General features: G+C 44.9%; 1 protein-coding gene across 1 annotated transcript in view; it reads right to left on the bottom strand.

Annotated features, from left to right (window-relative positions):
* Positions 1 to 2805: 2805 nt before the first annotated feature.
* DAB1 (DAB adaptor protein 1) overlaps positions 2806 to 22869 on the bottom strand; it is a 276658-nt gene continuing 256594 nt past the window's right edge. Inside the window, exons 11-14 of the mRNA XM_060142574.1 lie at positions 19787 to 20335; positions 15875 to 16002; positions 15413 to 15511; positions 2806 to 2836 (exon numbers count right to left, since the gene is read on the bottom strand). Coding sequence (XP_059998557.1) covers positions 15428 to 15511; positions 15875 to 16002; positions 19787 to 20335 — 761 coding nt within the window. The 3' untranslated portion in view covers positions 2806 to 2836; positions 15413 to 15427. The remainder of the gene's footprint in view (positions 2837 to 15412; positions 15512 to 15874; positions 16003 to 19786; positions 20336 to 22869) is intronic.

The following is a 22869-nucleotide window of genomic DNA, read 5'->3' as shown; positions in this document are numbered from 1 at the left end:
CTCAGCTCTTATGTGGAAATTTCACTGTATTCCTGGGATAGGATACGGTGGTTCTGAGTTCCCCAAACAGTGCTTATTAAACAGCAGAATTCTGCCAATGATAACATGGATGGCAGTTTAAAATCTTGACCTTATTCCGCTCACTTTAACGCATCACAGGGGCCATCTTCTTTAAGTTCAGAGCCAGTTACATTTTCAAGCACATTCAGTGAATGATGACAAGTCCACTGGGCTGCCACTTTCTTCTATGAAATGAGCTCCATACGGTGTACCTGAAATAGCAACATCAGCCAGAGTTCACTTTGAATGTGTCAGAAGCAACCCACGCAATCAGTGGAAGGGTGTGATACTGCAAGACAAACTCAAGACAGCCATATTGAGGGAGAAGATAGCACCACTGGTTTAGAATCAGAATCATGGACAACAGAGCGATTTAAGTCATTTCCCCATGGGAACTGCCTATCTCATCAAATCCTCAGAAAACACAGTTGAACTGGTCTCAGGACAGCTCTCATGGTTATCACACCTTTCCCATTTTCCCCTTCATGTGGAAGGATCAACTCATCAAAGGTATGCACATTCCTGAAGAAATCATGTCGACCAACATGTGACAGCTACAGAGGAAGGTAAATGGCCCTTTTCACGTTGCGGGTTCTTTAGACTTTGCACATTAGGGTGACGCTTACATCTATTCTGTAATGGACATTTTTCCAGTTAACTGGAAAACATTCAGATTCCAGTGACCTGATAGTGTAAAACTTGGGCTTCAAACAGTTAACAATCACCTTGACTTATCACTTTTTTTCTTGGTCACCAAGTGTACCTTCTTCCAAACCATTTTAGTTTCTATTGATATGAAGAATCAAAGTACACAGGCCAATTGAAGTCATTCATATCAAGGTAAATCCTACTTTTCAAATTTTAAAACCAAGTAAGAATAATCACCCCCACCCCCAATCCAATTCATCACATGATTTTTTAAAGTTTTCTTCTTAGTGTTAAACCACTAAATTCAACATACTGTAACTGCATAGGAACATCAGGAAAACACATTTGACCTGTAGAACAATTCTCTGTAGGGCAAAAAATATATAGATTCTTTATGAAAATCATGTGCTAAACATACGAACCGAACACTGCACTTTTTGTCTCATAAATGTAAAAAAAGGAAGCTTAAACTCTTCTGTTTCACGTACAAACAGTCCGATGATGTCTACGGGGGTCGCTGGGAGTGGAGAAGTGGGAGGGAGTTTCAGAATCTGAAACTGGAGTTTCAGTTCACAGGCCTTCAGAGCGTGAACTGTCTCTTTCTTGTTTTATGCAGAGGGCCGGTACTCTCGCGGAAAGGCTTAGATTATTAGCTGATGGAGTCACGTGCTCCTTTCCTCATCACTAGCTGCTGATTGGACGACTGCTCCTGCCTGCTGCCCCTGAACTCCAGCTTCCTACCATACGCTCCAGAGTAACCTCTGGAAAGTGAGCCCCATCCATCAAGTTTGTCACATCTTTCACTCAATCTGCTACCTTCTCTACAGTGTAATGGCATTATTAAAAAGCATTTTCATTAACATCTATATTTACAAAAAAAAACTGGCAATTTTTTTTCATTAGAACTCCTTAAAGCCATTTCCCTTAAATATTTAAAGAGTTTCATGGTAAGCTTTTTTTGTTTCAAGTTATAAAATAAAAATCCCATTTGAATTTTCTGATGTAGAAAAAAGAGATAGAGATGAACCATTGTGACCACGGAATCAGTTTGTTACTCTGAATATTCATGTCACTACTGTTCCATTAGAAAGTCATTTTTTAAGATCTCAAACCACATTACCAGGATTGTACCATAATTATTTGGCAAATGACTTTTCTTTGAAAATGGCACGTGGAGAAGACACTGTCTGCATAGCATCACAGCAGCAAGATATCGGAAAAATAAAAAATCTCATTTTATTGGACTTAGAGTTTAGAGCTTCTGAGGAAATCAGATGCCTTTTTCATCTTTCTCATCAATGGGATTCGATGTCCTTTCCTACTCACAGAGTGAACGTTAAACCGAAAGCTGTCTTTCTTCACCAGGATGCAGAAGAGCTAAAGGGTTGTTTTGGCAACATTCTTGATCAAAAAGAATCATCAACCACTCATCTGTCTTGTGATTTCAAGTGAATTCATTTCATGTGAGGTTTTTTTTTTTCCCAGTTCGATTTCTTCACCAATATCTAAAAAAAAGTCAAAAGCAATACAAAAATTTGTACACCCATTAATTTTCAAACATGACAAAGAAAGGAAAGGGGAAAAAATGGCAGACCAGGCCTTGTGGAGTGATGTTGGAAAGGCATACGGATGATGATATTGTGGTGACAGAGACCTCTTACTTTTGCCTAAATGACGTCAGTGCCAACCCTGATGTAACTCTCTGAGGCCTGTCACTCCAAATTTGATGTCTTTACAGTGGCCAACCGGTAGAGAAATGAAAAGAGAACTATGGTTTCACATACTGGGTCATCTTAAACCCACGTGTTAAGAGAGCTTAGACTCTCTGTCAAGTAAGCATTTGCTTGATTTGTGATTTAATGTTGGGTATGATGTTTTATGCTTTTGTGTGTTTGTTTTTGTGCTGCCATAGATATCTGCCAGGGGTTGCCAAAAACTCTTAGTTCCCTCTTCCAAACGAGTTCCATTGGGCAATCGTGAATTTCTTCGTGGGATGAGGTGAGGTGAAAGAATACAAGAGAGCCTGTCGCGATGCTGATTTCCATGCCAGTCTTGAAGCACCCGCCACAAGCCCGCATTGATGCTATTTCTTAGATTTGTTGATCTGCGCATAAAGAGGCTCCAGCTCCTATGGACAGAGGGACAAAGTGAGATCTGCTCTTTTCCGGATAGGATTTTCTGAGACAGCATGGGAAGGAGGGTTTGGGATTAGAACAGAAAGGTGACGGTTTATGATGAATGACCTTAGGTTATTTTGGGATTATTCAGTCATGGTGCGTATCATTTTGGTATCTTTTTTTATCCTTAAGAAGAACAACTCACCCAGTTTTGCCCCTGGTTTTCAAGCTGAGCCTGACTGCCTGTTAGGGAAATCGCAGGGTCTAGTAGACAGAGTTGGACCAGCTGTGTGATATGGACAAGATACTTACACTTTCTGAGCTTCAGTTTCCCCAACCACGAAATGGGAATAATACTGTTTATCCTACATGGTTCTTGAGAGAATTAGAGAGAATATATATAAAGCCTCTAGCACAGTACTCAGCAGGAACAGGTCTTCAGAACATGGTAACAATGACCATGAGTCAAGTGAACATTTTTCCAACACGGTTTTATGAAATCCACTTGAGGTTGCTGAAATTCCATCTCAAACCGCTCTTTGGTTTCTACAAGCAGTGATGACTGGGTGCATTTTACAATAAGAGAAATGGCAATCGTGCCGTTAGCTCTTAGTTAAAAGCTTCTCGAACCTGTTTCAATCCACTCAGCTGTGTGAGGTTTGGCGGGTCACTTGCCAGCACCCATGGGGCTGTCCTAAGACATACACAAGGGTTTTCACCAACATATGACACAGCAAACCTCCAATCCAAATGTAGATGGGAAATGGTGTTTGGCCTTGTTGAAATCGCTTCAGACTTCAGCTCATGTTGAAATGGCCCAGGGTGCACTGGCCAAGCAGATCACGTCAATATTCTGGCCTTAGGCATGCATAGGCCCTTCTATTAAAGTTGGCCTTCCTGCTGTCACTCTTGGATATTTGTACCAGAACTAAAAGGACACAGTGACATCTTAATTCTGTCATATTTTATATATTAGCCTGCCTCTTGCCATGTGAGTAAAGATCCCTTTTAACTGCTTATTTTCCTGAAGAAACAGATTGAACTGGCATTCTATAGCTTCTCCTGTGTGTCTGGCGCCATGCTAGACATTTTCAAGTACATTGTCTTTTGAAAACATCACAACAGCCTTGTAAGGCAGGTGATTTATCTCTTTTGCAAAGGAGAAACCAAGCACAGAGAAGTTAAGTAGTTTGTCTATGGTCACACAGCTAGTAAGTTTGGGACATGGGACCTAAAAGTAAGGTCCAGTGTTTTTTCTCATCTATTATAACAGCTGCCATTAAAACAAAAACAAAAAAACCTTCGATCTATGGTGTCGTAGAGTGTTTTGGAGTTTATAAAGCACCCTTATGTCTTATTTTATCTGCCTAACAGTCCTGGGAGTGGTTTATATTCTTTCCATCTTCATTTTGCAGATAAAAACTGAAAATCAAAGAGGTTGTGTGATCTCAAAGTCATTGTGCTGCCTGTCATGGATTTAATATATTGTACTACTCGCTTTTATTGTAAAGTGGGGATGGGTTAGAAGATAATTTTGTCCAGACCCATCATTTTACAGATGAGGAATGTAAAGCCCAACGAAGAGAGCTTTTGTTTCCCCAGAGTCACAAGGTTACTTAGTAACCATGCCGTGAATAGAATCCAGGACTCCTGAGATCAGGTAGATACAGGATGTCTTCTTCTAGAACTCATCATCTCTGTATTCTTTCAGGAAGAAGGAGCTTCCTACCCTTTGAGGCACCCAATTCTGTAAAAGAACAGACTGCCAATTTGTCCCTCGATGCTTTCCACCCATGGGACTTCATACTGGCCTTGGAAACATAAAGAATAAGTGTAATACTTCTTCCAAATATCTGATGATAGAAAGTAGGAAAGCCCATTCTTCCACGCCCTACTTGTACCACTTTCCCATTCCATCTGCCATTTTACATGCGGACCCAGCACTGTAGGTGCACAATGAAGGTCTGCTGAATGAATGAATGTCTAGGATACACTTTCTACGTTTTTCACTGTTCTGATCCCTTTGTCCTAAACACACTCTCCCTTGGCTTTATTCTCCCATAATTGAATCAAAAATCAAAATCTATAGCAAGATGATTTATTAAGCACCTAATCTATTCTCTGCCAACGTCTTGAAATGTTTCAAATACCTGTGGTAAGGCTAAACATGGAACTTTACTGTGTGTTTGTGTTCTGGGTGTGAGGTGGGTGGAGCAAAGCTAGAGTGGTAAAGTAGGGAAGTACCACTACTGGGAAACATTTCCTTTTGCCTCCGCTGGGCTACAAGGATGCATCTTCATCTTTCCTGGGTAGACTTTCTCCGCTCACTCTGCTTTTTGGATGCCCTAAGAAGTCTGGCTGCCTTGATCTCACCCTACATTTGCTTTATTCCAATTTTGGAAACTAATTTATTCAACTGAGAATGACACCTAAAAACAGAAGAAGACAGCAGGCTCAGACAGGGTAATTAATGCCACACTGCATTAACTTTCTGCAGCTGAGATAAATATTCACACATCTCCTGCTTGCCGGAATTTAGCTTCAAATACCCATCACAACAGTGGTAACGACTGCAGTCAACTCTCAATTATCCCCACTAAATGAAGGGGAGCAGTGGTGTGTAAAACCCCAAGCAGCAGATAATCCCAAAGTCTGACACTCTGATGCATTATACGTTTTGGCAATAGCTTTACCTTCCTTGTTACAGAATCTTAGGCTGTCAGAGCTGGAGGGGAGCTAAGAAATCATTTGATCCAGAAATTTCTGACCTGACTTCTGGCAAGGTCACCACGGGGTCTTTAAGCTATTTTCAACATTCCAAAAAGCCTAAATGGAATCACACATTAACATAACACGCTCTTGATATTTTTTGTTTTCTTTGGTCAGATCTGACCACATCTCGGCCCTGCTTCAAATCCTTCAACGGCTCCTCATTACCCACAGCGTAAGGTCAAAGCTCCTTCACTGGGCACATGAGACCCATTAGTCTCGCAGTCCATTAGAGCTAATAAATGTCCCTTCCAGACCATGAATCAAAAGTTACCCTTCCTGGGACTTCCCTGGTGGCACAGTGGTTAAGAATCTGCCTGCCAATGCAGGGGACATGGGTTCGAGCCATGGTCCGGGAAGATCCCACATGCCGCAGAGCAGCTGAGCCCGTGCGCCACAACTACTGAACCTGCGCTCTAGAGCCCGTGAGCTACAACTACTGAGCCCGTGTGACACAACTACTGAAGCCCGCGCGCCTAGAGCTCGTGCTCCACAACAAGAGAAGCTACCACAATGAGAAGCCCGCGCACCGCAACTAAGAGTAGCCCCCGCTCACCACAACTAGAGAAAGCCCATGCGCAGCAACGAAGACCCAATGCAGCCAAAAATAAAAATAAACTTATTTAAAAAAAAGTTACCCTTCCAGTCCCGAACATCATGCTTAAAAAAAATTCTTACGCTTCTGTCACAATGATCTTTCTGAAATGGATTTTGTCATGCTAGTTTCCTGCTTAGAACGACCCTCCCAGCTCCTTAAGCCCCCAAGGATAACACAGACTCCTCAGGATGGTCCACAGGGCCCTTCCAACATGGCTCCCCCTTCCCATCAGGCCTCATCTACTTCCTCTCTCTCCTAGGCTGCACCTTCTTCCCTGTACATCTGGTCCCCCCGATATGATGGGATTTCCCATCCCTGAGACTCTGCTTAGACAATTCCTTCCACCTTCAGGACCTCTCCTCGTCCTGCACCTGGGGGTTCATACTTGCAGAACCAGCCCAAATAGAAGGGCTTCCTGGACTATGTAGGTGACGTGGACCACTCTGCCCCGGACTCCAGCAGTGCCCTGTGGAGTCTACACTGCCATCATGTTATCTCCTGGTGCCTTCTACACAGTGAGCTCCGCTGCACCTTGCACGTCAGCATTCCAAATTCTGAGCCCAAGCTTGGAACCTGGCAGGCGCACCCACTAACACGGAGCGTGAGGATGTGAATGAGTGAATGAAAGTGCTTCTCTTACTGGGAGTTGGCAAACACTTCTGAACTTTAAGCTCATCTGTGAATCTGACATATTAATAATCTCCATTTCTAGAGGACAACAAAGTAGATAGAAACCATGCAGCAAAAATGAAAAAAAATCAACTCTCCACCCTTTGACTTAAGTTGAATACCCTGTTTTCCGGGAGGTGCAATGAAAGAGTGCACGCACACAGATGGGAAATCGCGCAGATCCAGGCTGGTATTCCTACTGCCAACTACTGCCTGCAGCCATAGGCCACCGCGAACACACTTGCACTTGAACAAGTTGGGTTTATTACTCATTACAACGAGGTGAACCGCGGGCAAGTCTGGAAGAGGTGATTAGAAAGGGCTTCTTATAGGTTTAGGCTAATATTAGATGTTTAGGGGGAGGGTCAAGAAAGTAAGGCTTCTCTCTGGGTTGGATGCTTTCAGGAAGCTGGAGTATGATCATCTTAATAATTCTTATCTGGAAGGCAGGTAGCATGGAACAAGGCTAAAGCCAGGAGAGAAGAATATTTGGTCATTTTTGGAATTTGGACAATGTTCCTGTCAGCCATGGCTACCGAGTGGTCTGGAGGTGTCTTGACCCATCACGGTCGCAGATGCTTTGTGGGACAATGGTGTTCTGTGAAATTGCTTACATTCAACAGAACACCAAGGGCCCAGCTCTTGGCTGTCAGGCTGCTGTTCTCTTTCTCACCGTCACCTACTTAGTAACCTTAAAACTCCGTGTAGGGCTTCCCTGGTGGCGCAGCGGTTGAGAGTCCGCCTGCCGATGCAGGGGACACGGGTTCGTGCCCTGGTCCGGGAGGATCCCACATGCCGCGGAGCGGCTGGGCCCGTGAGCCATGGCCGCTGAGCCTGCGCGTCCGGAGCCTGTGCTCCGCGATGGGAGAGGCCGCAACAGTGAGAGGCCCGCGTACTGCAAAAACCCAAACAAAAACAAAAAAAACTCCGTGTAGGTTACTTAACCCTTCTGGGTTCCGGTTTTCTCGTCTGTAAAATGAGTCTAGAAATCCTCATTGAGGATTGAAGGAGAAAATACACATTGACTGTCTGGCACAGAGCCTGGCAAGGAGGAGGTACTCCAAAAACGGTTAGGTTTCTTATGTCTGGGCATGTGGCTCTATCCTTCCTTTATAGAAGATGGTTTTAGGCCTAAAAATCACCTGTAGGTGGCTTTCCAAAGTCCATCTCCTTCATAGACACTACTTCATAGCATTAACTGGGCTGTTAGGAAACCTAATAATGGCACAGGATCCGCCTTGGGAAACTGTGTAGAGAGAATGCGGGGTTAATCTAAAGGATCTGGTTGGAGGGCCCTGTGGATGGCAGAGACTTCCACGTGTTTGCAGATGACTTTAGGTATGAAGTATGAGCTCACGTACAGAAGTCAAGTGGAATCACAGATTTAGAGTAATAATAGCTTATACTTACAGAAACCTTTACAGTCTCTAAAGGGGATTCCTCGATCACATACATGGTCTCATTTGGGCATCGCAGAGTCTGTACCCTGGGTATTCCTATCTCCATTTACAGGGAAGAAGCAGGGCTCCCCAGAGTTTGGTGACTGGCCCAAGGTCACTCAGCCAGCATAGGGCAGAGCTGGGATATAACCAGCTTTGTTATTTTTTTAGCTTTTGTATTGCAGTAAAATATTTAGAGCCAAGCATTTGCCATTTTAATCGTTTTTAAGCATCCAATTCAGGGACATTCATCACATTCATCATGTGTGTAACCATCACCATTACTTCTAAATCTTTCTTCACCCCAAATAGACTCTGTACCCATTAAGCAGTGACTTGCTAGTCCCCCTGACCCCTGACCCCCAACCCCCGGTAACTAACCTCTTACCTACTTTCCACCTCTATGAATTTACCTATTCTTATTTTTAAATCAACTTCATTGAGGTGTGATTTACATACAGTGAAATGTTCCCATTTTAAGTGTACAGTTTGATGAGTTGTGAGAAATATATACACCCATCTGGCCCTCCCCAGAGCAATCAGGCTATAGAGCATTTCCTCACCCTAGGAACTTCCTCGGGGTCCTGCTCAGTCAACCCTTCACTCCAGTGCGGCAACCACTGACCTGCTTTCGACCACTGTAGATTAGATTTGTTTTCCTGAGCGTTTCATGTAAACACACCCAGCTCCTTCCTAAGCCCACTGTCCTCTCCACTGCCACAATGACCCCTTTTGTAAAATGTCAAAGCAAGAAAGGCCATCGATCCGACGGTTCCTTTCCTACAGGAAGAAATGGAGGCCCCCAGATGGGAGGGTTTTTTTTCCCCCCAAAGTCCGCAGGAATCAGTAGAGAGCCAGGAGGGCGGCCCAGGGTCTGGACTCCCCTTTCTGTGCTTATTCCCTCATTTTCCCTACCTATCTCCACCTGTCTGGCTTGAAGTATAAAGGCACATAGTTTCCAATCCCACATTATAATGAGCCCCTTTGGAAAAGCCACCTAAATTGTGCTTATGACTTTGCATCCCTTTAATTTTCATTGTGTTTGTTTCTGGAAAGCTTGGCCACATGGAGCAAAGGTATGTCCGAAACAAATGATGAGTGGGGAGAAGACGTGGCACGCTGAGAAAGGTGGTCTTGGACGTGAGGTCACGCGCCGTGCAATCTAGCTGCTGAGCAAGCCCTTCTCTGCCCCTCCTGGGAGCCTGGGGGTAAGAGCCATGCCGAGCCAAGCTGGGGGTCAGACTGCAGCTAGGAGGTGAGCCAAAGCTTGAGGTCCTCAGCATTGCCCTGCCGAGGCAGCAACTTCAGCCTCAGGGTCTTTAAGCCCGAACACTTGGGCCTAGCTCAGCAGGGTCTAACATTTCCTGGCCCGATAAAATGAAAAAGGTGATGGTAACCAGGGAGTGGAAATAAGGCTGTAAGAACTCAAAGTTCCACCTGAATCCATGAAAAAGGCATGGGGTTTAGAGCCACAAAGACCCCAGCAACTTCCTAACTACCTGTATGAACTGAAGAAGGCATTTCACCTGGGCCTCAGTTTCTTCATCTGTACGATGCGGTTTGTAACATCAACATCATGGGACTGTAACACATAATAAGTGAGCTCATATGACATAAGCAATTTTAACAAGGGGCAGGAGTCTTCCTTTCCTTTTTATTCAGAGGAGAGGGAAACAATAAAGCTTTCTGACCACTTTCAGACTGAAAATCTGGCCTTCAGAGTAGGAAAGTCTTCAAAATACAGGATGGATTTAATGATGATGCCTTAGAGACTGAAGTTGCTGCTAAACGCACTCGCTTCCAGGGGTCTTGGGTGCTGAAACCCACTTGGTGAACACAGAGGTGCACACTCTGAGTTCCCAGGGGGTCTGCACATGTCCTGATCAATTCTGCACTTCCCCAATAATAATGGGTACAAGTTATCTGCTTGGCAGATTTAGTTCACCTTTCTCGACCTTGTCAGGTAGCAGAGGAGGGCGCTGAGGTTGCTGGTACCCGCTCTCTGCCATAAGCGGGATGGCCTGTCCTGAGTAGCTTCCTGGTGGTCAGGAGTGGGTCCTGGCTCTCACCCAGACAGTCACCAGGACCCCTAATGAAGTCAACATACTTCAGGGACGTCTGGCCTTTCCTTCACTAGCTGGGAATAAGGACAGCCTGGGAGAAGGCTGCTGTTGGAAGATCTAGTTTGAGGACTGGGGATTGCATGCTCTAGCTGGGTGACCGTGGGCAAGTTAGAGGGTCCTAGAATGTAAGTGCTAGAAGGGCCTGTGGGAATTGCTTTACCGAAGAGAAGACCAGAGGTCAGATATGAAGCCGTCTGCCTCAGGTCACAAGCAATGAAGTCAGCGAGGCTGCTAAAACCTAGGTGTCCCGGTCTTGGTTGAGCGCTCTTACGTTATTTAATCTGGGTCTAGATTCAAATCCTAGCCCTATTACATGTGAATCGTGTGATTTCAACATGTCATAAACCTCTCTACCTCACCTGTCATATCTGTGAAATAGGAATGATAAAAATACTTAAGAGCATTCCCCTGAGGATTGAATTAGGTGATGCCTATAAAAGTGCTGTTAACATCCTAGTAATTTTTACATTTATTTTATTAGTCGTAGTAAATGCAAGCCTACTTGCGTTAGCTTCTGCAGGGTGATTCTAGAAACAGTAAGCGTGATCTAACTCAGAGGTCATCATACGACAGCCCATTGGCCCATTTTAGTGGCTGCCAGTTTTTTTGTAAATAAAGTATTATTGGCACTCATCACACCCAGTCCTTTATGCGCTGTCTTTTGCTGCTTTCCTGCTGCAACAGTAGAGCAGATTAGTTGTGACAAAGGCCAGATGGCCCACAAAAACGTAAATAGTCCCAGAGAGTGTGCTGGCCTCGGGTCTAAATGATCACTGGAGTCTAGGTGTGCTCACTACTCTAGGGGCTGAACACCATGTTGAAATCTCCATTTCTAGTCTTTTGTTCTCCAGAGTCTCATATGCAGCAGTCCACCGGCATCTCTGCTTGGAAGTTCAAGGGCACCTCGGGTGCAACTGGTCCCAAAGTAAACTGGCCTTTTTTCTGCTCAAGCCTGCAGCTCTGCATTCCTTAGCACATGCCTGGCGCCACCTAGATCCCCCACTCAGGCAGGAACCTGGGGGTCATCCTAGCACACGCCCTCTTCTTCCTCACCTCCCACTTCCCTGCAGCCTTAACCTCCTCCTGATTCCATCTTTTCATATCCCTGGGCATCACGCCCATCTCTCCAACCTGGCCGACACTGCTCTCAACCAGGCCTTCCCATCTCCCGCCTGGACTAGCTTGGCTCGGACCTGCCTCGGAGTGCTATGCCCATGAAAAGGAGAGATTATTTTTCCATTTTGGTGGTTCTCTGCTTTGAGGCTCTTTGTTATGTGATTCTATTTAAAAACAGCATAGTGATAATAATGCCAAATACGTGTATTCTACTTTCAAAGCTTACAGAGCACTTTCATACTCAGGGTATCTTCTGATTCCGGGAGAGCCTGAGGAGGGCGCTCTTGCTATGATTCGTCTTCATCCATAGGTGGTGACCGGGGGTTCCAGGGGCTATAGCTAAAGTCCTGCCTAAGGTCACCTGCTTTGGAGCCATAATTCAGACCCAAGTCCCCTGACTCTGGGCATTTCTTTTCTTTCTTTCCTTTTTTTTAAAATCTCTTACCAAAAGCATCTGAAGTTGTCCTTTCTTTTCCCTTGAACACTGTAAATCCATCAGGTAACATTTTACATGTCTTGGGTTCCCACTATGAAGATTGGTCTTAAAAAATGCCAGTGACTTTTTATGGCAATATCTGCTGTTACTAAGGGAGACAGACCAAACAATTCCCCATTGTTACAGACGCTACTTTGACTTGACAGCTGGGCAAGTCTGATAGGCAGTTTATTTACTTAGCCATTTAACCAAATAAATGTTTTCCTTTTTCTTTCATCTCCTCAAAAGCTAACATTTCGCCCTTAAAATTGCTCCAGCAACATATCAGTGGAGTATAAATTACCTTCCATTCCCACGCCAGCCATTATAATATTATTTGGGTTCTTTTTCTTTTGCCCCTGTTGACCCAGTCTTTCAAAGACACGTGATTCTCCCAGATGGGAGGGTAGGGGAAAAACATGAAATAATTGAAGATATTCCCCTTTATTGCTAAAACAGAAATGCTGTTTTGAGATTGGCCCCGAAGCTTCCTCCTGAGAGGATTGAGGCCATCCGTTTCCTCTTACTAGGGTGCAATATGGTTTTAACTTATCAACAGATGTCACCCCTACCTATTCAGAATTGTGCGGGCATTTCTCATAAAAAGCAGCTGGAGATAATGGTTGCAAGGGTGATAAGAAGGCTGGGACTCTTGCTTTCCAACTGTATGGAGGCAGCGGGGAAAACAGAGCCATGGACGGAACTCCCCCGGCATGGTATCCTTTTTCCAAATGCCTGGAAAGGCCCTAAGAAATTGCAGTCAGTAAATTTCCAGTTGGGTGGACGGGTGAATGGGATGGAGACAGATCCAACGTGGCTTATACTGCTATTGAAGGAGGGGCCCAAAAGGCTCATTTGGACTTTCCTTATGGGTGTCTTAAGGGATGTGTCGGCAAGGCTGGCATCAGCCTCTTGGAACGCAATTCTTGATAGGCAATTGTGTAATTGCCAGACTAAGCCTTCAAAGGGAGAAAACTGTTTCACGGAAGATTACAGCCCAGCCCTCCTGTGGAGCTGGGAGCTACTTATTATGATTTACATGTGACTCTAAGATAAGGCTGCTCATTTTTTGAGAAGTGAGAGGCAGCCTGTGAGGCCCTAACAGGGGTCCTTCTGATTATGGGACATGGCGAGCCAGAAAACTAAGAAGTAGGGTTTTTCTTTTTCCCAAAGCTATTTTGAGGCATATTGAAAATTAATTACCTGCAAATAGAAAGTAAAAAGCAAAGTCTCCCAGCCAGTGGCCTGGGTCCTTATGGTAGAATTTATTCAACATGAGGACATAAGGGCTAAACGTATAAAATCCAAGGGAGTGGCGAACCACATTTATTGAGCACATAGGATGATGATGGGGGTGGTGGTGATGGTATTGGTGGTGGCGATGGCAACTAACAGCTCTTGGGTGCTTTCCCTGTGTCAGATGCTGTGCTAAGAGCTCCACACACATCACCTCCTATGATTATTGTCCAAACAATAAGCTTATGAGGAGAACACTATTTTTACCCTCATTTTGCAAAATCAGATAGAGAATTATTATGACGTCTCACGAGGGTCACATAGCTTATAAGTGCTAGCGCCAGATTCTGAACTCACTCTTGCTCCAGAACCAGATTTTTTTAAGCCGAGGACCGAGTACCTGTCTCCGTATGCTATCTTAGTTAATGTAATGTATACATGAGGCCCTTTCAGCAGATAAGCAAACCAAGGCTCAACAGCAAGTATGGTTCTTGCCCAAGATTTCCCGCTCTTAAGTAGCTGAGCTAGAATTTGAGCTCAAGTTCCAAATTCTGAGCTCTTCCCACTAGACCATGCCACGTCCGTTCACAACTCAACCTTGGCCTGGGGTTCTAGACAGAACATCAAACACGGAACAGGCTGAAGCCTCACAGAAGAGCCTGTACGACTGTCTCAAGCAGAACAGGCTCGTAAAGGTGAGGGTGTGAAACATCGACCTGCAGATGCTGCACGTCATCTTCAGTCTCTAGAAGAACTCAATTTTAGGATGATGTTGGCTGTTACGCTGATGAATGGCTCTTGTCACCTCCAGTTCATTCATCAGATTTTTCAAGGCAAGGGTGAGCATGTGAAATAAAACATATGTAAGGGGTAGAAAAACCTCTGGGGGAATCTTCCCAAGGGGTCCACCCATCATCTCCACCTTTTGTCTTTCCTGGAACATTGACTTTGCCTGTATCACAAGTTCCCCAAACAGCCATGCAAGACTGGATTTTTGTGTGGCATGATGTGTTCTCATGTGCTATTGTACTGAGGTGAAACATGGCAAAAAGTATGGTATGTGAGATTCTTTAATCATAAAATCTATTAGCAAAATGCACTTTCAAAACACTGGATGAGCTTTCGAGAACCATCAAAATAACTTACACACGAACTGCAACTGATTCCAAGGTAGCCTGAGAATCCACTTATGAACAGTGAAAACTATTTACCATTTTAATGGTTCTGACCATAATGTTCAGGTCTAAAAACAGAGCTCTGTCGGTAGGGCCTTGCAGTCCTACACGTTTATGGAAAACTAGAGAAGTATATGAAAATTGAACACATTTGTCAAGGAGTGACCTTAGAAATCATGCCTGGGTAACAAGGGGTACTTCTGTCTCCTGGGAAAGTTCGCTTCATCAGCCCCTCTTTCTGTCCATAAAATCAGATGTATTAAAATTCAAGTGCCAAAACCCACTTCTAGTAAATGTAAGTACCCCTCTCTTGAAGCCGCTGCTGATGGAGTCTGAAGTGGTTTGGTGGCAAACCACAGGCTGTAACACAGGTGCAAACAGCAGAGCCTCAGAGGCGAACGTGACACGTCTCTGAGCTTTGAATTCCACTTTCACGTCAGAAAGGGTGCGGGGGCCCCTTTTGGCCAGACAAAATGGACTACGATGATCTCACATCTCTATCAACCTTATTGCAAGCACTGCTTGTTTTTCTTCCTTAGTCTGGCTTCTCAGTGTGTTTGGTTGGTGACCTTATTTTAGATCTGCCGAGTGTAGGCAAATGCAGTTGACACGCTGCTTAAAAGATTGAAGCATCCGGACCGTACTTCGCTGAGAAAGAATCAGGGTGGGCAGAATGTGTCCATCTCAGAATGTTGATGATTTTAGACACTGAGTCCACGTTCAGTAGCATTGACCATGCCTCCTGCTAGCAACACCCCCCCCCCCTCAGAACATATCACTAATAAAATACGACCATTCCCCACTCCTCACCTCTACCCCTACCTCCCAATATATGTCAAAGGTCATGCATCCATGAGGATAAACAAGGTGGAAAACAGACACCAGGCAAGGCGAGATGATGTAAACATCAGGGATGTGACTTGAGGTAACAAACAAGCAAAAGGGAAAGCGGATGGCTTAAGGGAGATCAAAAGGACAGATACCTACCCAGACCTGTGCTATCTAGCTACCGGCCTGTGGACTTATATTATCACCACTGGGCTCACCAAAGGGATCACTGTTGGATGAGGCCTGTGACCCATCAGGCTAGAACACAAGAAGATAACACTTTTTTTTTTTCTTTTCAGTAATTGAAAATATAAGACAGCTGGGCATATTTTCATGCACACATACACTCTGTTATTTTAAAGGAGGCAGCACTTCCTTTAGAGGATGCCACTTCCGCAAATGTGAGAACTTGTAGTAACAACTTAATGAAAGGATAACGGTTTTCAGCTGCTCATTTGAACATAAAAGAAAACGCCTTTAGTCACCCCTTTAGAACTTAAGAGTCTGAGCCAGCATTCTTCTCTACATAGGTTTCCTCATGCATTGTCCATTTCAGATACAGAGGTTTTAAACTGAAGAAAAAAAACAAAACAAAACCGAAAGAACAAACCAGTCACTTACAGCTTCTTGCTCTTCACTTTTGCTGGGACTTTCAAAGCCCTCTTCAAAGATGTCATCGGTGGTCGGATCACTGGCGTGGGATGCAGATGATTTGGATGGAGAGCTCTGTCTAGGGGCTGGGGTTGGAGCTACATAGAGACCATGCAAAAAAAGAAAACATCCTAAGTGTCCGGCAGCAACCGTTTATACCCCACAGAAACCTCAGGGATATGATTATATTCAGGTCAAATCCCAGGACTCCTCCCTTCCTATCACAAGCCAAATCGGTTGAACGGTTTAATATCTCCTCTGTACCTATGAATCTTGTCCTCTCACAAACCTGATGGTCAGGAAGGAGCTGGTGGGAACTTGACAGTAATACAAATCCTTGGACCCCACCCTAGATACACCTACTGAATCAGAAATTCTGTGTTTCTGCAGACCCAAGTTGAGACCTGCTGGACTACAGTCTTCTTTCTTAACTTCATATAATGATTTCAATAAGAATAAATAGAGAAGAGGAGAGTGATGTGCATTTATTGAGTGCCTTCTATGTGTCGGAAGCCATCAGAAATTTTACAGGCGATATCGCTGACCCGCATAAAGCCTCTTCGGGTAGGGGTTCTTCCAATTTTACAGATAAGGAAGGTGAAGAGTGCTAAACTGCTCAAGGCCACAGACTTGGCAAGTGGTAGAAGCAGGCCTTGTATCCTGGCACACAGTAGGTATTTGATAAACACGTGCTGAACAGTGTCTCAGTGATCTGGGAAAGTGAATGTAGCCGACGGCAACTTCACAGATGCCACTTTTCTCCTTGTTCCATAAGGATCTCCATTTTCTGTCCTAACCTTCCCACATCTCCCTCGTCTCCTTTATCCCAGAGGTTTATAATAAATACGCCATTAGAAACTACTTTCCTTTCAATAATTTCTTTGTTTTTCTTTTCAATAATGTCTAACTTGGCATTGAAAATACCCAGCACTGGCTCAGCCCCAAGGGAGGGGGGGGAGGCGTGGCTTGATTCAGTAGCTGAATTTCAAAAGCCATTGACAAGGCCTCCCTGCCATTACATCCCAGAATTTACAAAATCTGGCTGCTTATCAGACAGTGAGTGATTATAAAACTTGGTGGGTTGCTTTTGCCTCGATGAACCTCTCTTTAGAATGATGATGCTATTTATTGCGGGCCAGCAAGCTAGACACGGTGCTAGGCACTTTGCATTCATTATGCTCTCTAATATAAACCCTGCAAGGTGCTACTGTACCTACTGTCTTTTTCTGATGAAGAAACTGCGGCTCAGAGAGGTGAAGTGCCTTTCTTAGAGTTAACACAACCATGAAGCAGGAGCGCTGGGATTTAACACAAATCTGACAGTGTTCGGTCCACTGTGCTTTTCTATTTCTATGTGAGGTGTGCTTTTGGTTCCTCTCCACTCAAAACATTAGAAAGGTGATGCTGATGGATAAGAGGATATAAAGATACATTGCGGGCTTCCCTGGCGGCGCAGTGGTTGAGAGTCCGCCTGCCGATGTGGGGGACACGGGTTTGTGCCCCGGTCCGGGAGGATCCCACATGCCGCGGAGCGGCTGGGCCCGTGAGCCATGGCCGCTGAGCCTGCGCGTCCGGAGCCTGTGCTCCGCAACGGGAGAGGCCACAACAGTGAGAGGCCCGCGTACCGCAAAAAAAAAAAAAAAAAAAAAAAAGATAGGTTGCACTCATTTTCTTTAAAATAAAACACTGTTTCTTTTTTTTTAATTTAAAAGGAAGTCTGTTTTGTTTCATGAGATGCCTATAGAACAAACCAGTTAGAGAGAGTTTAAATGAGATAAGCTTTATGAAAACACCTTGATATGCGGTAGATGCTTAATAATTATGAGTGTAATTGGATTCTGAACTGTGTTTGACATGGTTTCTTGCTTACTAAAGGCTGAGAACCCTGACAGAGCTGCCGATTCTGAGAGATATACTGCTCATACTTATTGGATGGAATCAGTGGGATGCAAAACTCGAAGTTTATTTATGCAAGTATCTTAACCTTTAGAAGGTTTTGTAGAATACCTCTGTACTCTAAAACTGTGGTTCTCAATCTAGGACAATTTTACTCCCAAGGGACATCTGGCACTTGGCACTATCTAGAATCATTTTTGGTCATCATGGTAGGGGAAGAGGATGTGTGCTACCGGGCATCTAGTGGCCCTGGCTAGAGGCCAGGGATGTTGCTAAACATCCTACAGTCCACAGGACAGCCGCCCACAACAGAAAATTATCTGGACCAAAATCTCCCGCTCCGACACACGACAGTAGCTGAGTAGCCTTTGTTTCGTACCTTCATCCTCTACAATCGTTCCAAAACACATCCCATGTGCCAGACGCCACACAGCCATCACGAGAAGTGTAGCAGCACGAGGTGATTAAGACATATTCCCTGTCCTCAAAGAACTTAAACTTCCCTCTTTTATATATAGAGCGGGCACACAAGCCCCTTGAAAGAGAGACACTTGTCTTCAAAAGATGCTTGCTTTCTCTGCATGGCTGTCATTTCTTTAGCATTTCATTTTTTATTCATGATTCTTCATTGAAACCCCGTGAGCTGGAGTGAATAGAGATGCCCCCACCATGTAGATCATATGGCCTGAGAGGAAGTAGGTTATTTATACCCATAGAAGAGATTCATTTTCAGAACAGCACCCCAAACCTTGCTGAAGTGACACTATCTGATTGTGTTAACATTAGATTTTTTTTGACAATTCACGGGACTGGCTAAGCAGTAATCCGTACCATCTGTGACAGTAATGAAAACGCCAACCTCACTGTTCCATGAGCCTTTTCCTTCCCCTTATCAACTGTCAAGGCACAGGCTGGATCACCAGACACCTTCCCCGGGTGGTGTCAACCAGGCATCGGTGTGCCCAAGTACATCTGGATTCTGATTGGCTGCACAGGGCTGGTTTTCCAGATGCTGGCCATAGAAAAGTGAGCTGGGATAGAATCACTGAATATGCCAGAACTAGGACAAGGCACAGAGCTATTGAAGCTAGCTCACTTCTTTTACCCAAGACACAGCTGAGGTTAAAGGAAGTCACACACTTGCCCGAAGACACAGTTTGGGGTGGAGAAGGCAGGATGAGAACCTCAGTCCAAGACTGCGCAAACCCGCTCAGTATGCCATAACAATGATGATAAAAATACTTCCAACTCTGTGAGGCACGTAATGTTTTAGTACATGTACCACTGAATCCTTTTTATGACCCTCAGCCTAAGACAGATGAGGACATTGAGGCCCAGAGAAGTAAAATGACTTGCCCATCGACACAAAACTAGTAAGTAATCACGCCACTCTCTGGATTCCCAGCGCAGAGCGTTCTGACTGCCTGAAGCTTTGAGCAAATTCTCGCTGCCACTCTACCAGTTGTAGGAGGCCTTATGGCTGCTCTACCGCTGGCCTGTGTTTTCTCCTGATCTTACTTTTCTGATTTTTTATACTTGTCCCTAACATTTTTTAAATGTTACTCATTTTTAGTTCAATAAGTCATACCCAAATCTACGTGTCAGAGCTGGGATATACATAAATGAATAAATGGATGTGCAAGGGAACAAAAGCTTAAGGGCCAGAGTAACATGCTAGATAAATAACAGGCCTGTAACCGATTCCACCCTTTTGCCTATTTTCTTTGTCTTTGAATCTCACTTTCGTTATCTGTCAAACAGGTCTAACAAAACTTGCCACTCGCATTGTTAGGAGTATAGAAATAATAAATACAAAGCACGTGGAGAAGGTGCGTAGGATTGGCACCTAATCACGGGAGGCTATTCGTAGCAGCAGTCATATACACAAAGAGGCCTGCTGAATGCAACCGAGGTGACTTCCCTGACGCCAGAAGCAAGGCATCAACTGATCCCTGGGGGTTTATGCCTTCAGAGAAGGGCACTCACGTGAGTTGGTCGATGGTGTAGTAGAAGTCACAGGAGTCAAATTCAACTGGGAGATGTCAAAGTCATCACAGTCGTCTGTATCCTGTGCCACCCCGACTTTGTTGAAGTAACTGGAGAAGGCCTCTGAGGTGCAGGTGAGGGAGGGCTGGTCAGGTTTGCGGGAGGGCACGGGTGGAGGCTGGGCCATCTGGAAATCCTTAAACATTTCTTTCCCCATTTTCTGCCTGGGCTTGTCGGTCTGTGGACTTGACCTGGCGGAGTCACCCGTGGCTGGGACGGTTGCAAGGGGGGTGAGGGGACCTTGGAACATGGCAGCTGGCAAAGGCATAACAGTTTGTGTGGGCATGAAGGCGGCTGGCGGAAACTGCCCGGCCACGGTGGGCCAGGGCTGCTGAGTGGCAGGGAAGAGACCCGGCTGGCCCCATGCGATGGGCTGAGCCCCTGGCATCACCTGAGCGACTGCTGGCTGAGCACCCATGGCGATCTGCTGTTGGACAAGGGGCTGCTGGCCCCAGAAGGATGGGAGGACGGCGCCCATTGCAACATAACCTGCAAGGTTAAAAAGAAGAGTCAGGCGCCTTGGGTAAGAATTATTCAGGGAGTCAAGGGATGGGTAGAAAGGGACCAAGCAACTGTTGAGTGTCAGGCTGTGTGCTAGGATGCAAAGGTGAGTAAGACAGAAGTCCCTGCTCTCCTGGAGTCTGTCTTCTAGAGCCCTGGTCAGGGAAAACCGCTCTGAGGAGATGACTTGTAAGCAGAGACTAGAATACAGTGAGGGGGACACCAGGCAGAGATCTGGGGAGTAATGATAATATTACTATAGCTCTTAAAAGTTCTTATAGTCTTATACTTCTTAGAGGTTTCTGACATCACACAACCTCAGAAGCCAGTGTGTCTCAGTGGAAAAGGCAGAGCGCTGGAAACCAGGCACATCTGGGTTTGAATCTTGCCTCCCCTTCTTGCTAGACTCAGGGCATTCCCAAATGCTTCAGCTCTCTAAGAGTCAAGCTCTTTGTTGTAAAGCCAGGTTATAACATCTTCCTTCTCAGCATCGAAGCGGTGTGCAAAATGATTAAGAATCAAAATGGTGGAGTTTTAGAGGCCAAGGTTAAAATTCAGACTGCCACTTCGTATCTATGGAATTTGGGGAGAGCTGCAGAAGCTCTCTAAGCCTCTCCTTATCTGTAAAATGGGTAGAAAATACCTTCTGCGCCTCATTGGGTGAATTTAAAGATTAAAAAAAAAAGTAAGTTAGCATCTACTCAGGACCACCTCATACAGTGGCATAGGTTGGGCACTGCAAAACTCCAGGGGGTGTACTCACATATGTCACCGTAATTTTTTGCTATATTATTCCTTTCAGGTGAGATCTAGTCATTTTAAAAGGAGCACAAGTGATACTCTGTACCATAATAATAGAAACAATAATAATTTCCACCTATTAAATGCTTACAACATGCTACGTACAGTATTAGGTGCTTCACATCTTTACAAAATCCCTGCAGGGTCGGTGTCATCATCTCCATTTGAGGGAAAAGGAGATTGGTGCTCAGAGAAGAAAAGCACCTCATTCAGGCTCACACAGCTGAGACAAGCTGGGATCAGGACCTGAACTGTGGTCATCTGTCCCCAGAGCCAGCATTCTTCCCACTGCCTCACGCAGATGGCCAAGACTGGCTTCTGATCTTAGCACAGTCGGTAAAGCTGGTCTAGCCATGTAATGTTTTAGCTCACTGTGGGCCTGGAGGAGACTCCCATGTCTTTCCAGGGTGCAATCATGCCCAGGAGACAGATGACCAGTCCAGGCAGAGTAGACGGCCTCTCAAAATATGCATTTTTATGGCTATTGGAAGGAATTTGTAGGTACAGGAGGAGTGAGACCAGGAAAAGAAGAGGGTGGTTGCACGGTATCCTAGCAACTTCCAAATGGAAGACTGGCGAGTGCAGGGGCACTGGGCATGTCCTGGGTTGTGTCAGTGACTCCGGTGAGCCCAGAGAAATCCCGTGTGGGCTGCCTCACTCATGCTCTAGCCTCAGATCTGCCCTTCAATGGATTCATAAGGGATGGAGCCAACTTCAAAGCCAGTCCATTTCCTTCCAAGGTCAGAGGAGGCTCCAGTAGTGGGGTAGAGACAGACACACGGGCTTCCTACTGATCAATCTAATAGTGTTAAATACTTTTATGGAATGAGGCAGGAGTGGCAACAAAACAGACAATATCCTTATCAGATCACCTTGGTCCTAGTGCCCGGAAATGAGAGGGGTGAAGAGGCATTGGTGCTGACATTTAAACTTGCAACTTGCTTACACTGTCTGTCATAATAATGCAGTGACTTGAACCTACCAACAGACTAAGAATTTGGCAACACTGTTTTTCTTATTTTCTGATTGACTTTGACAGGGTTCAATGGTTCTCAGTGGGAGTGCTACTGCCTCCTAAGGCATGATTAGGAAATTTCTGGGGTGTGTTGTGGTTGTCATGATAATTTCGCGGCCAGACAGTACTGGCATTTAAGGGGCCAAGAGCACTGACACTAGACCTTCTATAATGTGGGAGATAACGTGCATGACCAAGAAATGTCAGCATTCTGTTTGCGATTATTTGAGTATAGACTAGATTTTTTTAATGACTATTTTATTTTATTATTTATTTATTTTTTTTGTGGGGGGGTGGCGCAACCCTGTGGCTTGCAGGATTTTAGTTCCCCAACCGGGAACCCAGGCTACGGCACCAAAAGTGCCACCAGGGACTAGATTGGACTTTGAATCACATGGAAAATCAAAGTTTCTTTGCACAGTTTTAATGCACTACATTTTCCAGGAATGTAAGAACTGTGTATATTTGAGGGGAGACTATATTTCGTTTTGTTTGGAACATTGTCAGGAGTTGTTCACCAACTTGGAAAATCACGGTCCCTGATCGTGGCGTTGGAGGAAGCATGACACTCCTGTACTGGTTGGTCTGAACCTGTGGTGATTCTAGTCATAGGTACACACACCTGACCACTTAGTATGTTTTCTAGTGTAGTTTTACCTGGGTATTTCCTTACTGCTATATATTATCTTGTTATTATAAATTAGTT

Source organism: Lagenorhynchus albirostris, chromosome 2 (assembly GCF_949774975.1).
Source record: "Lagenorhynchus albirostris chromosome 2, mLagAlb1.1, whole genome shotgun sequence".
NCBI lineage: Eukaryota > Metazoa > Chordata > Mammalia > Artiodactyla > Delphinidae > Lagenorhynchus > Lagenorhynchus albirostris.
This window is presented reverse-complemented; position numbering and strand designations above follow the sequence as displayed.